This window comes from Dendrobium catenatum, unplaced genomic scaffold (genome assembly GCF_001605985.2).
Source record: "Dendrobium catenatum unplaced genomic scaffold, ASM160598v2 fragScaff_scaffold_370, whole genome shotgun sequence".
Lineage (NCBI taxonomy): Eukaryota > Viridiplantae > Streptophyta > Magnoliopsida > Asparagales > Orchidaceae > Dendrobium > Dendrobium catenatum.
In genome coordinates, this window is record NW_021318832.1 from 5,911,033 (window position 1) to 5,931,943 (window position 20,911).

At 35.8% G+C, this 20,911-nt stretch overlaps 1 protein-coding gene across 1 annotated transcript; it reads left to right on the forward strand.

Moving 5' to 3' along the window:
* The first annotated feature begins 13,919 nt into the window (after positions 1-13,919).
* On the forward strand, positions 13,920-17,570 carry LOC110095450 (receptor protein-tyrosine kinase CEPR1). The gene is made up of 2 exons (XM_020820991.2): positions 13,920-16,772; positions 16,847-17,570. Exons 1-2 carry the CDS (start codon positions 14,309-14,311, stop codon positions 17,248-17,250), a joined length of 2,868 nt encoding a protein of 955 aa, XP_020676650.2. The 5' UTR covers positions 13,920-14,308; the 3' UTR covers positions 17,251-17,570.
* The last annotated feature ends 3,341 nt before the right edge of the window (positions 17,571-20,911 follow it).

The following is a 20,911-nucleotide window of genomic DNA, read 5'->3' on the forward strand; positions in this document are numbered from 1 at the left end:
GGGGGCTCAAGTGAAGAGAGAGAAGAAGGAGAGGAGAAAGGGGAAAAGGAGATTCCTCACCTCCTTGACCACCGTCAGAGCTCTAGCTTCCTGCCGCCTGAAGACGCCGGAACTCTGCCGGATATTCGGGAGAACACCAGAATTCTGCCCAACTTCCATGGGATGCTGAAATTCTTCCCAACTCCCTCCTGACGCCTAAACTCCGCCCAAGTGAAGGCGGAGTTCTCCTCTTCCACCAAAGACGTCGGACTTCTACCCGACGTCGGACCTTCACACTTCGCCAAGTTTCTACCCGACTCCGGACTTCTACCGGTTATCGGACTTCGCTGGACGTCTATACGAAGATGCATTTCTTTCCATTGGTGGACTTCTACCTGACGCTGTCCTACTGATATTCGTCGTCAGACTACAGTCATTCCGACCTCCGTCGCCAGCCGACTATGGTCCTCCTGACTTACGTCGCCCGCCGACTACAGTCCTTCGTCGCCAGCTGACTATGGTCCTCCTGACCTACGTCGCCCACCGACTGCAGTCCCTCTAACAAAGCGAATACGTCGATAGTATGTATTTACATCATGTAATGTACTCCATGAGATGTACATCAAGCTAAGGCCTTCTCCCAAGGAAGGGCCTCATTTGTAATCGACTGCAAATACTAGTGGATTCGTTCAAACTGGCAAGGCCCCGTGGTTTTTCCCCCTTTTACAGGGGTTTTTCACGTAAAAATCTTGGTGTCTCATAAATGCTAGACCCCCTCTCCTTATCTGATTGCGTGCCGAATTTTCGTACAATGCTAAGACGTTAAATATGATATTTCTCTACCGCCACGAATACCCGTGGACGCAACAAGACTTAAATTATTAAGAAAATTGTTATCTGCACTAAGTTGACTGCTCCATTATTAGAGTACAAAAGCTTTGAGCCTGTAGTCAAATATCCAAGTTGGCCACGTGTTGTTTGAAAGTAGAAAATAAGAAAAAAAAAAAACACACTATTGTTATTATATGTTGGCCAGCGACATCTGTTATTTTTGCGATAAGCCTCAATAGTTTTTTTTACTATTTTTTGAAGTAAAATTTTAGGAAAAAAAAATTTAATTTTTATACTAAAAAGTTGATTTACAAAATAGTAAGAAATTCATCACAAAGGAAGCCTAATGAGTCAAGTCAACTCGTGAGTTAGTTCGGGCTCGACTTAATAAATGACTCGTGAACAGAATTTGATGAGCCAACGAGCCAAATTTGAACAAGCTTTGATAAGACCTCTTGATATGCATCATATTCAACATGGTATCAGAGACCCACGATTGATTTTTTATTTTTTCTCTCCATCTACGTCTGATACTCTTTGCTGCCTTGTCTTCGAACAACTCTTCTTCAGTTCAAAAACCCTCATAACTAACAATGATACAACCATCTCGTCTCAACTAAGATTCTTTGCGTCCAATATTAAAAATATTGTTACTATCTAGCTAACTGTCAATATCCATAACATTTGAAAAATAAAAAAAAACTATCCATCAGTCATAGTCGTCACTAGCGTCGGCCAACACCACCTGTCACGATGATCACCAACAACAACCATCATGGGCTATTGTCACCACCCTTGTCTAGACAGTTGCTGAATGACCGCTGCCACCCCCGCATAAATAAATAAAAATAATATATTTTGAAGATACTAAATTTATTTAATTTCATGCTAAAATATAAATAAAAAACAATATTAATTATTACTATTTATACTACAATTCAAGTTGCAGTATTAGATTGTCAATAGTACTTCAGTCCTGCCCCAAAAGTTTGGCTGATTAAGTAGTTCCAACTGCAAAAGCTAAGGCACTTAACACCATTAGGTACACAGAGACTTTTTTTTTGTTTGAGAAATTGGTACAGAGAGACATGATATGGCTGGTTGATGATGGCTGTGTTAGTTTTGCATGGGCTCGTGGGCTATACCTTTCTGAATTTTTGTCGTAGATGGGCTTAGTATTGCACCTTCAGACTGTGGGCCTGGGAGGAGCAGCAGCTTGTCTCTTAATCAGATAGAATAGTTTGGTCGGTAATCCCTTGATGTGTAGATCTGTTTAATGGTGTAAGTGAATCAAGTTGACTCATGAGTTGATCAGTTCAGGTTCGGCTCAATAAATGACTCGTGAGCTTAGCTTAATCAACTAGCGAGTCAAGCTTGAGCAATCTCTGACTCAGTTTGTTATCTTGCAAGCTGGCTAGTTTGTAAAAGATATTAATACAAAATATACTTATAATATATTAGAACTCAGGATTTTATGCATGAATTTTATAAAAATGTTTAAAAATTATATCTCATTTTCTTATATATATTAAATGATTCGTTATTTTTTTATAAATAATTTGCATTCTTTTTATCATTTTATTTAATAATTGCTTAAATCATAATTATTTTTTCTTAAATGAGCACGGAGAACTTGCTCGAACTCAATAAAGCTCAAGCTTCGACTCGAAGTCAATAAATTAATCAAACACAAGCCAGAGGTGGCTCGAGCTCCGCTCGACCCATTGACACCCTCAGATTCATTGGTTGATCTTCGGATGCTATGTAACGGTGGAAATGTTGTCATTGTATAGATGTGTTAGGGTGGAAATGTTATCGTTGTATAGAAGTGTATCAGTCATATGAGCCAAATGATATAAATAACGGTCGAGACTTTTGCTCGATATTCTACTTCAGTTGAGGACCAGATGATGATCATATATTTTTTTGACATACCACCAAATGATAGTATTGCTTAGAAAAGTGCAATATCCATTTGTTGTTCTTCTTCGGGATTGCCCCCTCAATTAAAATTGGCATATGTCGTGAGTTGAAGGTGCTCAATTGATCATGATATATGGGGATGATGTAGCCAAGGATTCCTAGAATGCACTACAACACAAGTTTGAAGTGGTTGAGATATTTATGCATAGATTGACAAAGACGATTAGCCATAAAAGAGAGATCTCGGCCGATTGTTTTTGCCGGATAGCCGCCGGAAAAAGTTTATGTCGGAATTTGTTCCACTAGAAACTTTTTCCGACGTATTTATTCGACTGATTTTTTTTGCGACGCGAGGCTTACCGTCAAAAAGATTTCCGTCGGAAAACCGCCGGAAACTTCCAAAATCCGCCGGAAAATGTAATTTATCCGCCGGAAAAATCCACCGGTAATACGCGATATTCCTGTAGTGGAGGCTTGTGATAGTGAGATATATTATAGTGGATTGGTAAATTTGGATTGCGATTCATATGGGAGGGAGTTGAGTTTTTGATGGATTGGTGAATGTGGCAAACTAAGCATATGTTCTTTGCTTCATGTTATATATGGTCTTCTTGAGGAGGCAAATTATTGGGGATGAAAGTAAAAAACTATAACGAAACAAACAAAAAGATAGAAATGTAGCAAAAAGTAAAGGTCACCCAGATCTAATGCGGAAAATTTTGAAATAGAAAAAAAAAATTAGGGAATCATACCATACTAAAAAATGCACTATGAAAATTGAGAGAAATAAATACAAATCTCTCTTCTCTCTCACTCTCTTCTTTCTTCTCTCCTCTCACACACCAAGAAAGAAATTTTTTTAGTCCGTCTCGAAGCGCTGCGGCACTAGTTTGAAGCGCTGCGATGTTCAAATCTCTAATTCCAATCCGTTTGACGATGTTACGATGCTCAAACCCGCAGCACACCATAACTACATAGCGCTGCTGTGCCAAATCTAGAGCGCTACGACGCTCCACTCTCTGTCGTTTCTCTCAACAAACTTTGCAACACCGGGGTGCTCAAGAATACAGCGCCGGGGCAATTAAGAACACAGCGCAGGGGCACTCGGGAACCCAACGCCAGGGCACTCGGGAACCCAACGCCAGGGCACTCAGGTACATAACGTCGGGGTGTTGTACGGAAAGCATTTTCATGTGCAAAGTGCCCGAGCCTGAACAGGGGGAAGACCCCCCTCAGTGAGCACAAAAATTTGACTTTAGATCTAGTGCAACATTATAATTGGTTTGATCGACACAATAAAATTCCACACAGACTAACACAGACGCGATGTGGATGCTAAAGATCGTAAAATATAGTGGGTTGTAGTTGTGACATGCAGACAATCTCATGTTGGTTGCCATGTTGAACTCATTGGATACACTGAGTTGAGTGATGTGCCTATATCAAGAAGTGCAATAGTCAGAAGAATGAGGATGGTGGGCATTTTCACAATCTCGATGAACTTGATTGTTGTTTAAAACTAGGAGTGCAAAAGAGTCGAGTCAAGCTTGAGCCAGGGGTGTTCGAGTCGAGCTTGGCTGTCAAATACCGAGCTCGAGCTTGAGCTCGCCTTGTCTCACGAAACAAGTCGAGTTGAGCGGCCCATCGAGCTCTTGCGACGTCCGCGAATCCCACTCGTTGTCCCGAGCTACGTAGAATTCTGTCGACCGTCATCTCGTCATTGAAGCCGCAAATCCCGCTTGTCGTCCCGAACTACGTCGACCACCTACGAATCCCACTCCCGCCTGAGAATTGAAGCCCGCTCCTACTTGCGAATCAAAGCCCGCTCCCGCCTGTGAATCAAATTAATCCCGCTCCCGCCTACAAATTGAAGCCCGCTCCCGCCTACGAATCAAATACCGCTCCCACAACGACGAGCTACTCTGAGAAGCGGAGTATTCGAACTCATGCTCATTAAGCACTCAAATACTAGTGGATTCGTTATAACTGGGCTAGGCCCCGTGGTTTTTCCCCCTTTTACAGGGGTTTTCCACGTAAAAAATCCCGTGTTCTCTGTGTGTGCTAGTTATACGTACAACGCTAAGACGTAGAATCAAATCTCTATCGCCGCGTAATTTCTAGCCCGCAACAGTACTAAAACTCCGTTTTAAAAAGCAATAAAAAAGCCGTCCCAAACGAAGCCTTGGGACGTTTTTTTATTGCTTTCTAAAACAGAATTTTAGTACAATTTAAGCAATAAAAAAGCCGTCCCAAATGAAGCCATAGTTTGAGATATTTTTTTTATTTTTTGTAAAACTGGTATAGAGAAAGTAACTTTTTAAAATTATTGTAAAAAGCAGTTTCTAGTATAATTTTTTTTTTCAAAAACAACAGAAAAAAAGCATTGGTCAAATAAAAATTATAATTGCATTCTAAAAATCAAAGCAATAAAAAAACTGTCCCAAATAAAAACAAAGCGGAGTGTGACGGCGAAATTTTGTTTGACGAGTAGCCACATGTTGTAGTAAGGCTGTGGGTGAATTGAAGGTTGATGATGCTCTGAATGTTAGACATCAAAAACTTGGCTGTAGAGAGACTTGCTCGTCGCCCAAGAGGGAAGAAGCTGTTGTAATAATAGAGAGAAAAGCAGGAAGGAGGTAGAAGAAGACAGATGAGGCAAAGACCTTGAGACAGGAAGCTCTGATACAAGTCAAAATTATTTCTGAAAGATAGAAAGAAAAATGTAAAGCAGAGAAAGGATAAATAGATAATGTTTTTGATATATTATATTGCTTGAATTAAAAGCTACAGGAAAAGCTCTTTCTTTTATAGAGCTATGGGGTAGAGGGAAGTACAGTAAGACAAGCTTCTTCACATATGCAGGAACCAACCTTAGTTCTTGGAACTTTTATTTGGTCCGTTCACAGGACGTAGCTCTACGTTCGGCCGTCAGTAGAATCGCGCCACGCGTTCTCACTATTTACCGTGCGCCCTAACAACCCGACCCGGAACGGACCCAGGATGGCTCGGTATTTCTCGATTTTGCTAGGTATTTCTCGGTATTGCTCGGTATTGCTAGGTATTGCAAATACCAAGTAATACCGAGCAATACTGAGTTTTTATAGAAAAACTCGGTACAACTCGGTATTGCTCCGTAGTACTCGGTATTGGTCTTCACAGAGCGGTATTTCTCGTTATTGCCAAGCAATACCTAGCAATACCGAGCAAATACCGAGTAATACCTCGCAATACGCGAACATAGCATTCCCGGGTTCCGGTCTGGGTCAAGTCGTCGGGCCGCGCGCTACAAGTACAGACCATGTGGCGACATGTTCAATTGGCCCAATGTCAATCGCTGGCACAACGTCAGCTCTACGTTCGGTCAGATAAAGTCCGTAAAGATAATGTTCTAGTTACTTTGAGAGTGACGGCGAATTTTATAAACAAAAAAATAAAAAAATACATATCGCAACACAAAAATTCAAAATAAGTTTTGATATTGCATTATATATGTGAAGTTAAAAAATCACAAACTTTATATTCTATTTAGCATTTTTTTGCTAATGTTGCATTACAATTTTTTTAAAACTAAGGATGACCCATCAATAAGAAAAATTAGATTAAAATCATTTAATTGTTATATTAATGAAAATAATTATATGAATATTATGATTCAATCAAATATATTTTTTTTGACATAATATGATTATATGTTATTATTTATTCCAGTCATGCAAATCCCCCATTATTTATATATTACACATTTTTAAAAAATAAAATTCAGAACATATCTTAACCTAAATTTTCTCCAAATTTATTGGAGAAAATTAGCTCTTAAGCCCAAAAGAGCTAAGTCCACTGTTAGCCGAATATGTAAGCCACATGTAACTACTCGCTACAGTTTGAAAATCAAACGAATTATTACAATGCCTACTTCCGAATTGTAGTAAGAACTAAGAACAAAAAAGACCGATCAATAGAAGAACAAAAAGAAAAATTGCAATAAGAACAAAAAGACAAACCACAGACTAAAATCATCAAATAAAATATTGCATCACTCCTCTTAATCAACAGTAAGAAGAATAGAAATAAAAAATTACAGCTTAACAGACAGATTCATCCGAAGCAAGAAAAAAAAGGAATGAAAGAAACATAGAAGCTTGCTTGGGTTTGAAGAAGGTACGGTAAGAATAAGATGGGGTGGTTTTGGGTTTTCGATCTTGAATCCGGGACCTTCAAGCTCCTGACGGCGCAACGCCAAAGAGCAACAGAGCAAATCAGCGAACAAACGAAACGTCGCTTGCTTTACCAAGGGTGTGAAAAGGGTCATCAGCTTAGGCAAAGAAATAAAACGAGGGGCAAATTACCTAATAATCCCGCTTTTAAATATTTTTTTTATTTTTTAAGCTATTTTTAATTTTTTTTAGGGGGGCAATTGCCCCCGAGCATTGCACAGTTCCGTCCCTGCACATATGAACGGTTGATAAAACCATAATTGGCAATCACAGCTTCTTCAGAAAGATGAGAAGCAAAGAATTGGAACAAAGCATAAAACATCCATTCATTATCAACACATAGGTATATGTTCTTTACAAAAAAAACTCAAATGATTAGTGACTATTTAAATTATATTAATTTTTCTGCATTAATTTATATCAGGGAATGTTATTTATTACTTTTATGATTTAGGATGGGCATGGAAGTTATATCATTTGGTTTTGTAAAAATTGAGATAAGTTTGTCTAACTACCACGTTCATTTAGTAATGTTAAGAGAAAATAAAAATTGTGTGTTAGGATATCATGATGTAAAATGCATTAGGATGGGCTTCAAATAGGGGTGTCAATATTTGACACAACACGAAAATCTGACCCGGACCCGACCCAGGTCCCCATGCGCGCGGCGCACCTACCTTCACACTTCGCAACCCATATTCATGTCGGGTTGTGTCAACCCGGCAACCCGGCGGGTCGGGTCCGGGTTCGAATTTCCGACCCGTTTACCTACCCGGGTTGGGTTCAAGTTCAAATTTCTAACCCGTTTGAACCCGAATCAGTTTTGGATTCGACCTGAGCCCGACCTGTGACCCGAAATTGACACCCCTAGCTTCAAAGCCCTTATATTCACATTGAAATCAATATAATATTTTGAGTATAAATTCAATGACTCTGAAGCCTATCTTGATGAGTTTTTCATCAGGATGTTCTAATATTTTGGTTCTTGTGAAAATGGCATCTTTATTTATAATGCGGATTCTATTTTTTATTGCAAATGAATAAGAAAAGTTGACTATATATGACTCATAATACATATAATTAGATAAATATTATTGTTTTATATTTTCTTTGAGAAATATGTATGAAAGTTCATTTTAAATGAAGTTCCCATCATTGATGGATAATCTATTTTATTTGTAGACTACTTATCTATGTTGCACTGATACGTCTATTTATGAAGGCGTGTTGTATCATATATTCATATACATCAATACACGGATACGACTCCGATACGGCACCGATACGTGTATCCAATTAAAATACTATTTAATTTCAAAAGGGCATACGTATCAGATATGCGTGTCCATTGAAAATTAAAAAAAAAAAAAGACACTATGTATGTACTTCCACGGCTGCGAGCAATGTTCTCTCATTTCCAAGATGGATTTGAGTCTCTTGATGATATGAGAATATTAGAAATTGATAATCTTTCACTTGATGAGCTTGAATTAGAAGTTATGATATTTATTAAAGACGATATAGAAGTTCAAAGACAAACCACTGAAGAAGTTAATCATATCATTCTTTCTATTTAATAGTTGAAAATTCATGTGCTAGACATTAATTTATGTTTATGCTTTTGTTGTTGTACTAGACATTTAATGCTTACTTTTATTTTGATATTATGAGTTAGAAGGCTACAAATGATGTTGCTTTCAATTTTTTTTTAATTTCAAATATTATGCTTTGATTAATTTCTTAATTTTTATGTATGATTTATAAATTATAGCGACGTGTCTGCGCCATACCCACATCCTGCATTTTTAAGAATTGGCGTGTCCCGTATCCGTGTCAATATATCTCTATCAGTGCAACATAGCTACTTAATGAATTTGAGGCCCTTCTAAATTGATTCGGATTTAGTTGCACTTAATTCGAACCCAATTCTAAACTTATGTTCAATCCTTGGATCTCACATTCAAAATCACGGTTTCATATAAACCCCCGATGTTTGAATTTCATTTGAACCTCTCAAGCTCCCCCAACTTAAACCCTTTTCTCCTTCACACATCGTTGATCCAATTCATCCCCATTCTTAGACTTTGTTTGGGATGGCTTTCTTCCATCTTCATAAAGCAATTTTTTAGTACAAAAATTAAAAAAGTTGTACTAAAAAGCTTCTTTATGAAGCAGAAAGAAAGCCGTCTCAAACGAAGCCTTAATGAGCTCATGTCACATAGCCCTCTTATTATTCGCATATCATCAATCCTCTCGACACCTCACCACATTAAGCTCTGTCACCATCTGCTCTACCCCCACTCATAAGCTGGTGGTCAAGTCCTTTTCCTAGCGACCTTACAAACTCCTCTTCTCTATCACACTCTTTTAGTCCCATTAATACCTTCCCCCCTTTCCACAACAAGATATTCAAACAAACCCTTGTAGCTAGTTCTTGAATTAGGTTTAAATCAGCTTTGAAGAACTTCAACTCCACTAATATAAGAGATTAACTTAATGGAGGTATTATGATGCATAAATAATCATATTTTCATGCATTAAAACCTACAAAAATTTCTTAGCCTAAAAAAAATGACAAAAGTATCATACTTAATATTACCATAAGAAGGGATTGTGAAATCAAAGTGAGCAATTACATTTGAAACCCTTCTTCAGCTTCTCAACTAAGGAAAATATTTTAAATCCAAATAAGTAGAAGCTTTTCCAAAGTACAAATTATCCCTAATCTTTCTTTATTCAGCTTCCCACTGAGAATTAATTATTAGTAGCTTTTGGAGTGGGCATCTACTTTAGCTTAAAAGATAAGCACTTATCCATAATCTGTATGAAAGGTGGGTTACACGCTTACATAGATGTAGGCTGATATTTAGGCTTGTAAATGAGTTCAAAGCCATCTAAATCTTAAATTTGAGTTTGATTAATTAACTGAGTTCAAGATCGAGCTCATGATTAGGTTCATTTGGGATGGTTTTTTTATTGCTTTCTAAAACAGCTTTCTAGAACCAAAATTTTTTGTTAGAAAAAATTTTAAGCTAAAAAACTGTTTTAGAAATCAGTAAGAAAGCTCATAAGATTTGAATGATTATTCTTGCAGTACTAAAAGTGCAAATTTATAACAACACTTGCTAGCATCCGTTTAAAATTGCTACAAATTTCAACCACTAGTGGAAAGTTATAAATTTCAACCACTACTAGAAAATAATCAATTTCCAGCAGAAAAATCGGCCGCAAAATAAGCCAAATCTTTTCTTAAATAAGCCTTGCGGTGGATTATATTCTAACGTTAAAACTCGACTCGGAAAAATATTTACGCCGGATATAATCTGTAGAAAATATTTTGCGCCGAATTTACGACGGATTTATAACAAATTTAATATCTAAAAAATGACATGCTCACATTACAAAACAGCCACAAATTCCTCCGCAAATAACAACAAATTTGCAGCGAAAATTCTGCTAAAAAATCGATAAAACTATTGGCATTTTTGACAAATATTATTCCACCGACATTTTTGACAAATATTATTCCACCATAAAGTCCGCCGGCTGATTTTCTTATAATGAACAAATTACATAATTTTCAGCATTGCTAATCAACAACAATTTAAATCACAACTACTTGTAGAGATTAAAATCATGCATGGTGATACTTTGTAGTTGTTAAAATCACTTCTATAAGCCTTTTCTTCTACATTAACATTTTGTTTGGGACAGCTTTCAGTTGCTGCTTTTTTTATGCTTTTATGAATCTTTTGTGATAAAAAAAATTGTCTCTAACAAAACCTAAAACACTCCTGCCCTCTCTCATTCTGGAACTTTGCTTTGCTCTAACCTCTCCTCCTTCATGGTTACAACCGCTAAAGTTTTTCCTTATGCTTCTTTTATATGAAGTTTTCTTTATTTTTGTACATATTATTTTTATTTTTCTTCTACAATTTTTTTCTTCTACTATATATATATATAATAGCCTAAGGCTTCGTTTAGAACGACTTTTTTACTACTTCTTAAAACAACTTTTTAGTAAAAAATTTTAAGGGGTTTTACATACATACCACTTTTTTTATGATATTTATATATCTAACACCTAAAATATTAATATTATATGACTACCACCCATAGAACAAATTTGAGTGCATGGAATGAAATATTAAAATTTAGAGGATTGTATGAATGATATAAATGAATTATAGGAGTGGTATATTTGATATTAAAGTTGTATATGAGTGGTAGGTATGTAATATTAATGTTTTGGGTGTTAGATATGTAAATAACCTAAAATAAAATGGTATTTATGTAAATTTTTCAAAATTTTAATATTTAATATTTTAAAAATAATAAGAAAGTCAACTCCAAACAAAACCTAAGTCCTCTAATTAATCATTGCAGCTATTATTTTAGCCGTTAGCCTATTCATTAAGTGGAGATTTCATGCGAATGTAGATGCACTATATTAAGAAGAAGTTGATTATTCAATTAACGAGTGGAATCATGGCTTCACTCTTGTCCTCCATTTTTGACCTTAGGCTATCACGCTCCATCTTAGCAATCATAGCTAGCGATCTTTTTAACATAGTGGCATGTTTGATTCAACTAGAAATAAGATTTTTTTTTTTTTTGGATATATTTTGTGCTCATGAATGCATAGTTATACTTCATATATTATTAGAAAATTTATTAAACATTGATTTTGGTGTAATTTTAAAATTTTAAATCACCAAATTATTTGGGTATTAACTTCAAAAATTAATTTTGGGATCATTTGATTTCTTGTCGGGATGGTATGATTCAATAAGATAAATCCAATGATGTGAAAAATTCTCGGATACGAGTACAAATCAGTTTATTGAATGCATAGTTATACTTCATATATTATTAGAAAATTTATTAAACATTGATTTTGGTGTAATTTTAAAATTTTAAATCACCAAATTATTTGGGTATTAACTTCAAAAATTAATTTTGGGATCATTTGATTTCTTGTCGGGATGGTATGATTCAATAAGATAAATCCAATGATGTGAAAAATTCTGGGATACGAGTACAAATAAGTTTATGGCTTCATTTGGGATAATATTCTTACTGTTTTTTAAAGCAGCTTTATTGCACAAAAATTTTTAGTTCAAAAACTTTTTTGTACTAAAAAGTTGCTTTATAAAGCAATAAGAAAATTGTTCCTAATGAAGCCCATATCAAGTACTTAGAAGTGTAATTGAAAATTTGTTAAGGTCATTTGGAGGGTCAATTTGTCACAAACAATTATCGGGCCTTAAAAAATAAAAATAAAAAACACAACAATGATACATGCACATCTAATAACTTGAAAATCATAAAATAATGAGGATGAATTAACAAGAAACAAACTCATTAGATGAAATATTGCAGTGTAAAATATAAATGATAAGGCATCAGACATAAATATGTTCAAAAATAATAATAAGAATAAAAATAAACAATTTACTATAACAATTATAAATAATTCATAAAATATGAGATTTTTCAATATAAAAATTATTTAATAGTGTTTATCATATTACATAATTTATAAAATTCAATGTTTATTATGTCTCAATGTAAAAATATCCACTTTAATGCAAATTATATTTATATTCCAAAAAGGATTTATCAATTATATATATATATATATATATATATATATATATATATATATAATGAGGATTCAACATGTACACATATAAAGGAGAGGCAGCTAGAGAAGTCATTATTACAAAAATAAGAGTACTTATTTGGTCTCCTATAATTGTAATAGAAATTATGGTGAAAATAGGTGAGGGATGATGATGGTCAGTGATTATGCCACTTATACAATAATGAACAGACGACCATGATCGAATGATCATTGTTGGATTATGATTGTCCGACGTTGGCAATCAGATAATGAGGAATGGATTATGGCAATCGGAGAGTGATCATCAAATAGTGGTGGTCGAGCAACGACTGTAGTTAGATAAAAATAATCAAGCAATAGAAATTTGGTGACAACAAATAGACGACAACAGAGACGGGTTGTGTCATCAGTGTTGAATGTCTAAGTAAAGCTCTAGAATTCTTCAAGTCTCTAAATTCTCTCCAAACACAAGTCTTGAACCCCCTTATGTGAAGAATATAACTCTATTTAAAGTATTTTGATATTGACAGCTTTGTAAATTTTGATCAAAATTTCATAAGACTACATCGGACGACTCATATTAAAATCTTTGATCATAAATCACTCATTTAGTATTTATGTGTCTTATTGATCTTAGAATCAAGTGGTCTTGTGCTCTTTGGATTTGTGTCATCAAGCCGCTCGATTTGATCATAAGCACGCAATATTTGGAGATCGTTTGATCTCTCAATTAATGTCCCGAAAACTTCAAATATACTTCAAGTGTTTGATTTAGGCTCATTTAGATTTGGATCAAATCGCTCTCCTTGTCAAGATGCTCAGTTTTACTTTAAATATGTTAAAATAACTGCTCGAATGGTTCGAATTTTAATTCTAAAATTTTTTAATATAAATAATGTATCAACATTCATAATAATAAGTTAATTTTCTTGAGAATTATTAATAGGAATACAAATTGTATTACGAGTCCTTTTGCTGGTTGAAATTAGAAAATAAATTATGAAAAAAAAAATTATTGAATTAATTAAATTACATCATTTAGTTGCATATAATTTCAAATCAACATGAGTTTTAACATAAACAAAAAAATGCAAAAGTTTTTGTTAACAAAATAAATTTATTTTTATGCTCAAAATAAATAAAAAATGTGCGGTTTTAAAAAAATATTATTTTTATTAATAAGTAATCAAATAAATCCTTAGACAACACATCATGCATGACAGAGTTGACTAAAAACTATTAAAACCACGAATCTAAATAAAAAAATAAAGGATAAACACAGAGGCAAAAGAGAAAAAGAAGGGCTGAAACAAATGCAGCATCTTCTGTTCAATCTAAATGTTTTTCCACTGAATCATCCACTTGCAAATCTAATTCCCACCCACAATAATAATAATAATAATACAAACACTAATAGGAGCTTGCGATATGGCAGCAGCGATCATTAAAACCACAAAGCCATCTTTAACTTTTTTTTCTTTCTTTCCTTAGCTTTATTTGTAGTAAAAAGATAGCACTTATAGATGCAATTTTAATAAAAGCTCATGCAACCTCCTTTTTATCTTCACTTCTATTCTTACACTGTAGGCAATGATTCTCCCACTTTCTTCTCCTTCACTCTCTTCTTCACACACACACATAAACAACTCCAAACTCTCTCTCTCTCCTTTTTATTCATCTCAAATGTGAAAACTATCACCAACTGACTCCTCACTCAAGCTCTCTATCAAACACTATGCCTCTCACTCAATTCCTCCTCCTCCTATTCTTCCTCCCTCTCCTCTCTTTCTCCTTCCAATCCCAATCTAACTTCCTCTTCCAATTGACACAATCTCTCTCCGGCCAAGCTATCTCCCAGTGGAATTTCACTGCCGACAGCTACTGTGGGTTCTACGGTATATCTTGCGATGAACATCAAAATATTGTTGAGATTGATTTTTCTTCTTGGTCTTTGATAGGCACCATTCCCTCTACTATATGCACCTCCCTGCCACTAGTTAGAGCTCTTAGGTTGGGCTTCAACAACCTCCATGGTGACCTCCCTGCTGACCTTCTTAATTGCTCTCATCTGGAGGAGCTCAACCTCACCCACTCTGGCATCGGCGGAACCATCCCAGACCTCTCCCCTCTTCACACTCTTCGTATTCTTGACCTCTCAGATAATCTCTTTTGTGGTGAATTTCCACTTTCCATTACTAATCTCACTAATCTTGAGGTTGTTAACTTCAACCAGAACCCAGGCTTCAATATCTGGAAGCTGCCAGAGGCTATAACTAAGTTGAAGAAGCTCAACACAATGATTCTTTCCACCACTTACATGAGAGGAGAAGTCCCTGCATGGATTGGGAACATGACATGGCTCACTGACCTTGAGCTCAGTGGCAATTTACTTGTTGGCCGGATTCCAACAACCATTGGAAGGATGAAGAACCTCCAGTTTTTGGAACTTTACTATAATCTATTGGAAGGAGAAATACCAAAGGAGCTTGGAAACCTATCAAGGCTCATCGATATTGACTTATCTTCAAATAGGCTTATTGGAAGGATACCTGAGAGCCTCTGTTGGCTTCCAGAGATCAAGGTCTTACAGCTCTATAACAATAGTCTTACAGGACCAATTTCGCCAGTGCTTGGAAATTCGACATCACTGACCATGATATCTCTCTACAAGAACTTCCTTTCAGGAGAGCTACCACCCACCTTGGGGAAGTTCTCAAAGCTGATGGTGTTGGATATTTCAGAAAATAACTTCTCTGGCATGCTTCCAAGAGAGACATGTGCTGCGGGCATGTTATTATACTTCTTGGTGCTTGAAAATCATTTCTCTGGAGAATTACCAGATAATTATGTGAGATGCCAATCTTTGTTGCGGTTTAGAGTGAGCAACAACCAATTGAATGGTTATGTGCCAGGAAAGCTCTTTGCTCTTACTCATGTTTCCATTCTTGATCTTAGCTTCAATAAATTTGAAGGAATTGTGGATAATTCTATTGGAAATGCAAAGAATTTAACTTCATTGTTCTTGCAGAACAATCAATTTTCTGGACAAATCCCACTTGAAATATCTTGGGCTACTAATTTAGTCAAGATAGATCTTAGCAACAATCTCTTCTACGGTTCAATACCACCTGAGATTGGATACTTGAGACAACTGAACCAGTTATCCTTGCAGGGGAACAAGCTTAATTCTTCCATTCCTGGATCAATTTCAAACTTGAAGTCCCTCCATGTGCTTAACCTCTCAAATAATTTCCTTACAGGGGAGATACCCAACAGCCTTTGTAACCTGCTTCCAATTTCTTTAGATTTCTCAAACAATCATCTTTTTGGACCAATTCCTCTTCCCCTCATAAATGAAGGGCTCATTCATGGTATCTCAGGAAATCCAAGTCTTTGCATTCCAATCCATTTAATCCACACAGAACCAATTCTTCCCCTTTGTCCACAGCCAAAACTTCGAAGGCGGTTAAAGAACATATGGTTTATTTCATTCTCTACAATTCTATCCATGTTCACAATCCTACTACTCGTTAAGCACCGATCAACTAGAAAGAACAAGAACAACAAGCAGGATTGTCTCTTACTATCCTCCTCTTTTTCCTACGACGTAAAGAGCTTCCACAAGCTCAACTTCGATCAACATGAAATCCTTACAGCTTTGATTGATAAGAACATTGTGGGACTTGGAGGATCTGGAATAGTTTACAAGATTAAGCTGACTAATGGAGAGTGGGTAGCAGTAAAGAAGATCTTGACTAGGAAGACAAAGGATCCTTCTTCCCCACAAAAGTTTCATCTTGAGAGGGAATTGAAGACAGAGATAGAAACATTAGGAAGCATAAGACACATTAACATTGTAAAGCTCTATTGTTGCCTCTCAAGTTTAAATTTCAAGCTTCTCGTTTATGAATATATGCCAAATGGAAATCTATGGGATGCTCTTCACAATCATTGTAGCTTCTTGAACTGGCCTACAAAGCATAGGATTGCGCTCGGGATTGCACAAGGGTTGGCTTATCTTCACCATGATCTCTTGTTCCCAATTGTTCACTGTGACATTAAGAGCTCCAATATACTTCTTGATGCAGAATTTGAACCAAAGATAGCTGATTTTGGAATAGCTAAAGTCCTACAAGCAGGAGCCAAGGATAGCACATCCATAAATATAATTGCTGGCACTTATGGATACTTGGCCCCAGGTAGCTAGCTACCTTACTAGTCTTACTAGAATTGTTGAAAATTTTTCTTTTCAATAATTCAATTGTCATTGCAGAGTATGCCTACTCATCAAAAGCAACTACAAAGTGTGATGTGTATAGCTTTGGTGTTGTACTCTTGGAGTTGATAACAAGGAAGAAGCCCATTGAAGCTGAGTTTGGGGGCAACAAGGATATCATTTCTTGGGTATGGAGCAAGTTGGCCAAACAAGAAGGGGCATTGGAAGTATTGGATAAAAGATTATCATGGAGCCCCTTCAAGGAAGAGATGATAAAGATGCTGCATGTAGCACTCCGTTGCACCTGTAACTCACCAGCACTTCGTCCATCAATGAACAAGGTTGTACAACTCTTGATTGAGCTACATACAACCAACTTAGATGACAACAGATCATCATTCAAGGCCAATAATGTAGCTTCCCCAATAAAGGCTAATAACAACAATTTTGGTCATGGTTGAAGATTAGAATAAGAATATATTATCTAGTCTATTAAAAGAAGACACTTTACTTAACACACTGTTATATTTCACATAAAATAAGTTGGACATGTATAATTAAAACCGTTCATTATCCCTCTAGCCTTATCATTTTATTTTTTTCCCCTTTTTGTCTTTCTTGTTTGCACCTTTATCTTAAAAGAATTTTGAAGAATCATTATGTCATACTACTTTGTAATTACACAACATCGGGTGCCTTCATTGAACCCGCATATGCTTATAAATGTACTCACACTTTTGGCATGCTCCAACTTACTATTATATTTCACACTTTAAACTAAGGATAGTGAGAATGCATGGTCGTGATTCATAGGTAAGGTTTATTAGTTTGTATAGTATTTTTAATTAAGTATGTTAACGGATTGGAATTAGTCGGTGGTCTGCTTCAAGAGATCATTCGTTGATAGTGTATAATAAAGAATAAGCAACTCTATCTCCATCAATATTGAGGGGCATAGCCTTTTCTTATCTATGATATATTAATATTATTAGTCCTTAATTTTAATTTGAGGTGTATAGGTACTTAGCAATAGCACTAACAAATTTTCCACTTTAATCATACATAATGTTGTTTGAATCCGCTCAAAACGGTAGAAGAACTTCATGATAATTGAGATGATGGTCTCCTTAATCTTTCTCTTTGTGGTTATCTACGTGTTCACACCATCATCATTGTTAGAATGCAACATACAACCATACAAATCATCTTTTGTCAAAGAAAAAGTATCAAAATAGGCTATTTTAGCTATTAATAGCATGCATCAAGTTTATAGCAATAAATCTAAGTCATACACAAACATTTGAAATAAGTCACACCTGATCATACCACATACATGCTATGATCTCAAATATGATATCTTAGTTTAATAATCAATTACATAATGATGTACTAGATGGATTGCCACCAAGAGGGACATCAACTATACTATAGATTTTATGTTTGATTTTCAGTTAACAAATCTCACACATTATAGAATTAACTCAGTAGAGCATGCTGAGATCAAAATATAAGATAATGAATTGCTAAGAAAAGGCTTCTTCAAAGAAAGATTGAGTCCCTATACAATTCTAGCATTATTGACCCAAGAAAAGATTATAACTAAAGAGTATGCATATATAATTAAGCAGTAAAAATAGTAATTATTATGTACAGATTTTCAACCCCTAAATTACATGATACACTAGAACTTACTATTTGTTCAAATTATTTCTCCAAAATAGATATAAAAAGTAGATAATATAAAATCATGATCATACTAGCAAATAAATAAAAGACATCATTCAAAATCCCAGATAGTTTCGCATGCCTTTCGGATTATCAAATGCCCCTAATATATTCATTGGATTAATGAATATATTTTTCAAGCCTTTTATATATAAATTTTTTTATTTATAGTTTCATTAAATTATAATCCTTCATGCCAGTGAGAAGGAAAATGCATCTTGATCACTTAAAATTGGTTTTGACTAAACTTGGAGAAGCCAAGCTTTATATAAAACTTTAAAAAATGCTCCTATAGTTAGAATGAAATCATTTCTCTTGATTTCATGGTATTTACGAGTGGACTAATGTAGATCCTACATAAATCAAAGCAATTTTAGATTGGTGAACTGTTAAATCTTTTACAAATGTCAGGAGATAGAATGACGTAGATAACTTCTATAAAACATATATTAATAAATTTACAATAATTCTATCTCCTATCATAGTTCTCTTCGAAAATGATAAATTTACTTTTTTGTGATCACAATTACATGAATCTTACTAAAATTTTTTGTGATCTCATTTTCAAATCTTAGACTCCAAGATTTTATCAAAACATTTTGAGGCCACATATGATGCCTTAGGTGTAGATATGGGAGGTATAGCCGGTTAATAAAATTATACAATAGTCTTGAATGATATAAGGTAGAGATATTCTACCTATGAAAGAGAGTTTTATGCAATCATTCACTCTCTCCAACATTAGTGGCATTATTTTACTATATAAGGAGTTAATCCTCAATACTTATCAGCATGCTCTGAAGTTCATAAATACTCAATGGAAAATAAACTACAGCCATGCTTAGTTAGTAAGTTCTTCTAAAAACCTTTTAGGGTTCTTGAACAATAAACTTGGGGCTCTTTAAAAAGGATTGAACAATAAACCCCTTCAATCCTAAGAGGTTGTTATCAAATTTTCTCTTAAATTCTTGAAACACATGCCAATAATAATTTACTTGCTATTTAAATAAAGATTTTAGATGTAGTGTTATACATTAACAAATAGATTTCATACTCCCATTGCACTTAGTTTGGTGGAGAGATTATTAGGTGCGGAGTGCAGACGGGGAGAACCCTCCGCACACTAGTATAAAATCCAGCTAGGTACTGCTGGGTACCACTAAGTACCGCTTGGTACCCTGTGTCTGTGCAGACGGTGCTCTCCCCGTCTGCACTCCGCACCTAATAATCAGTTTGGTGACATCTTTCGATGGCTTGATGACTTGTTATATGATGCACAAATATCTAAACAATACGCACATCTACTATGATGATTTCGTAGTCAACTTAACATGAAGTTATATTTATCTTGGGGGTTATATTAAATTATATTAACTCACATGATTAATATGAAATTATATTTATATCTTTCTATAAAGGGTCTTATGATAACTCAGACTTGTAGAATTTATGATGCAATCTTTCAAGTGAAATAACAGGAATAAGGAAGCAAAATTGCTTATCCCGGCCCACAATGCTACGATGCTTTTCGTGCAGTGCTGAAGCACTAACTTTCATGTCTCATAGCACTGCGACTCACAATGTACTCTCTTTCTCTCTTCACTTCTCACATAGTTTTACATTAAGAACAAACAAAAAAAAAGCACTTCAACACTTCAAAGGATGCAAAATCCTTCAAGTGAAATAATAGGAACAACGAAGCAAAATTTCTCAACACAACTTGAAACGCTGCGACATTGTACATATAGTTAGGGGTCAATTCGGGTCAATGACTTCGGTTCAGGTCGAACCTGACTTGATCCAGCCATAAACGGGTTGACACTCATCCGATCTGGTTTTGCAAAAGGGTTAGGTTTGTTAAACCGAACCCGACCCGTACAGGTTACCGGGTTGACCCGACCCGATTCGCTAGCAAGGAATCATGCACGGGTTCGCCAATTTGCCATCTGGGGCTCAGCGGAGCCGGAGCGGGTCTCAATCAACGGTAGGCGGGGCGCGAGGCTAGGTTGGCAAGCGCACAGCGGGATTGAAATCGGTGCAGGCGCGCTTACAGGATTGACGTCGGTGCAGGCGCGAAGGCGGCACAATGGCCATGCGGAGATGGCTGGCCAGCCTGGCCTAATGCGGTCCAATCCCTCGATGATGCAGACGGCTTGCCAAGCGATGCGGACGGCTGGCCAGGCAACGATGCGACGGGATGTCCGGTCCCTCGATTCCTTCCCATGTGGGAAAAATTAAAACGAGCAGAGGCATATGCGGGTCATCACGAGTCAATTTAGGGTTACCGGGTTGACCCAGACCCAACACATTTTTTAAATGGGTTGAAAATTGAAACTCGAATCCGACCTGTTTGTTATTCTAACCCAGATTTTTGAGTCAGATTCGGGTCGGATTGTC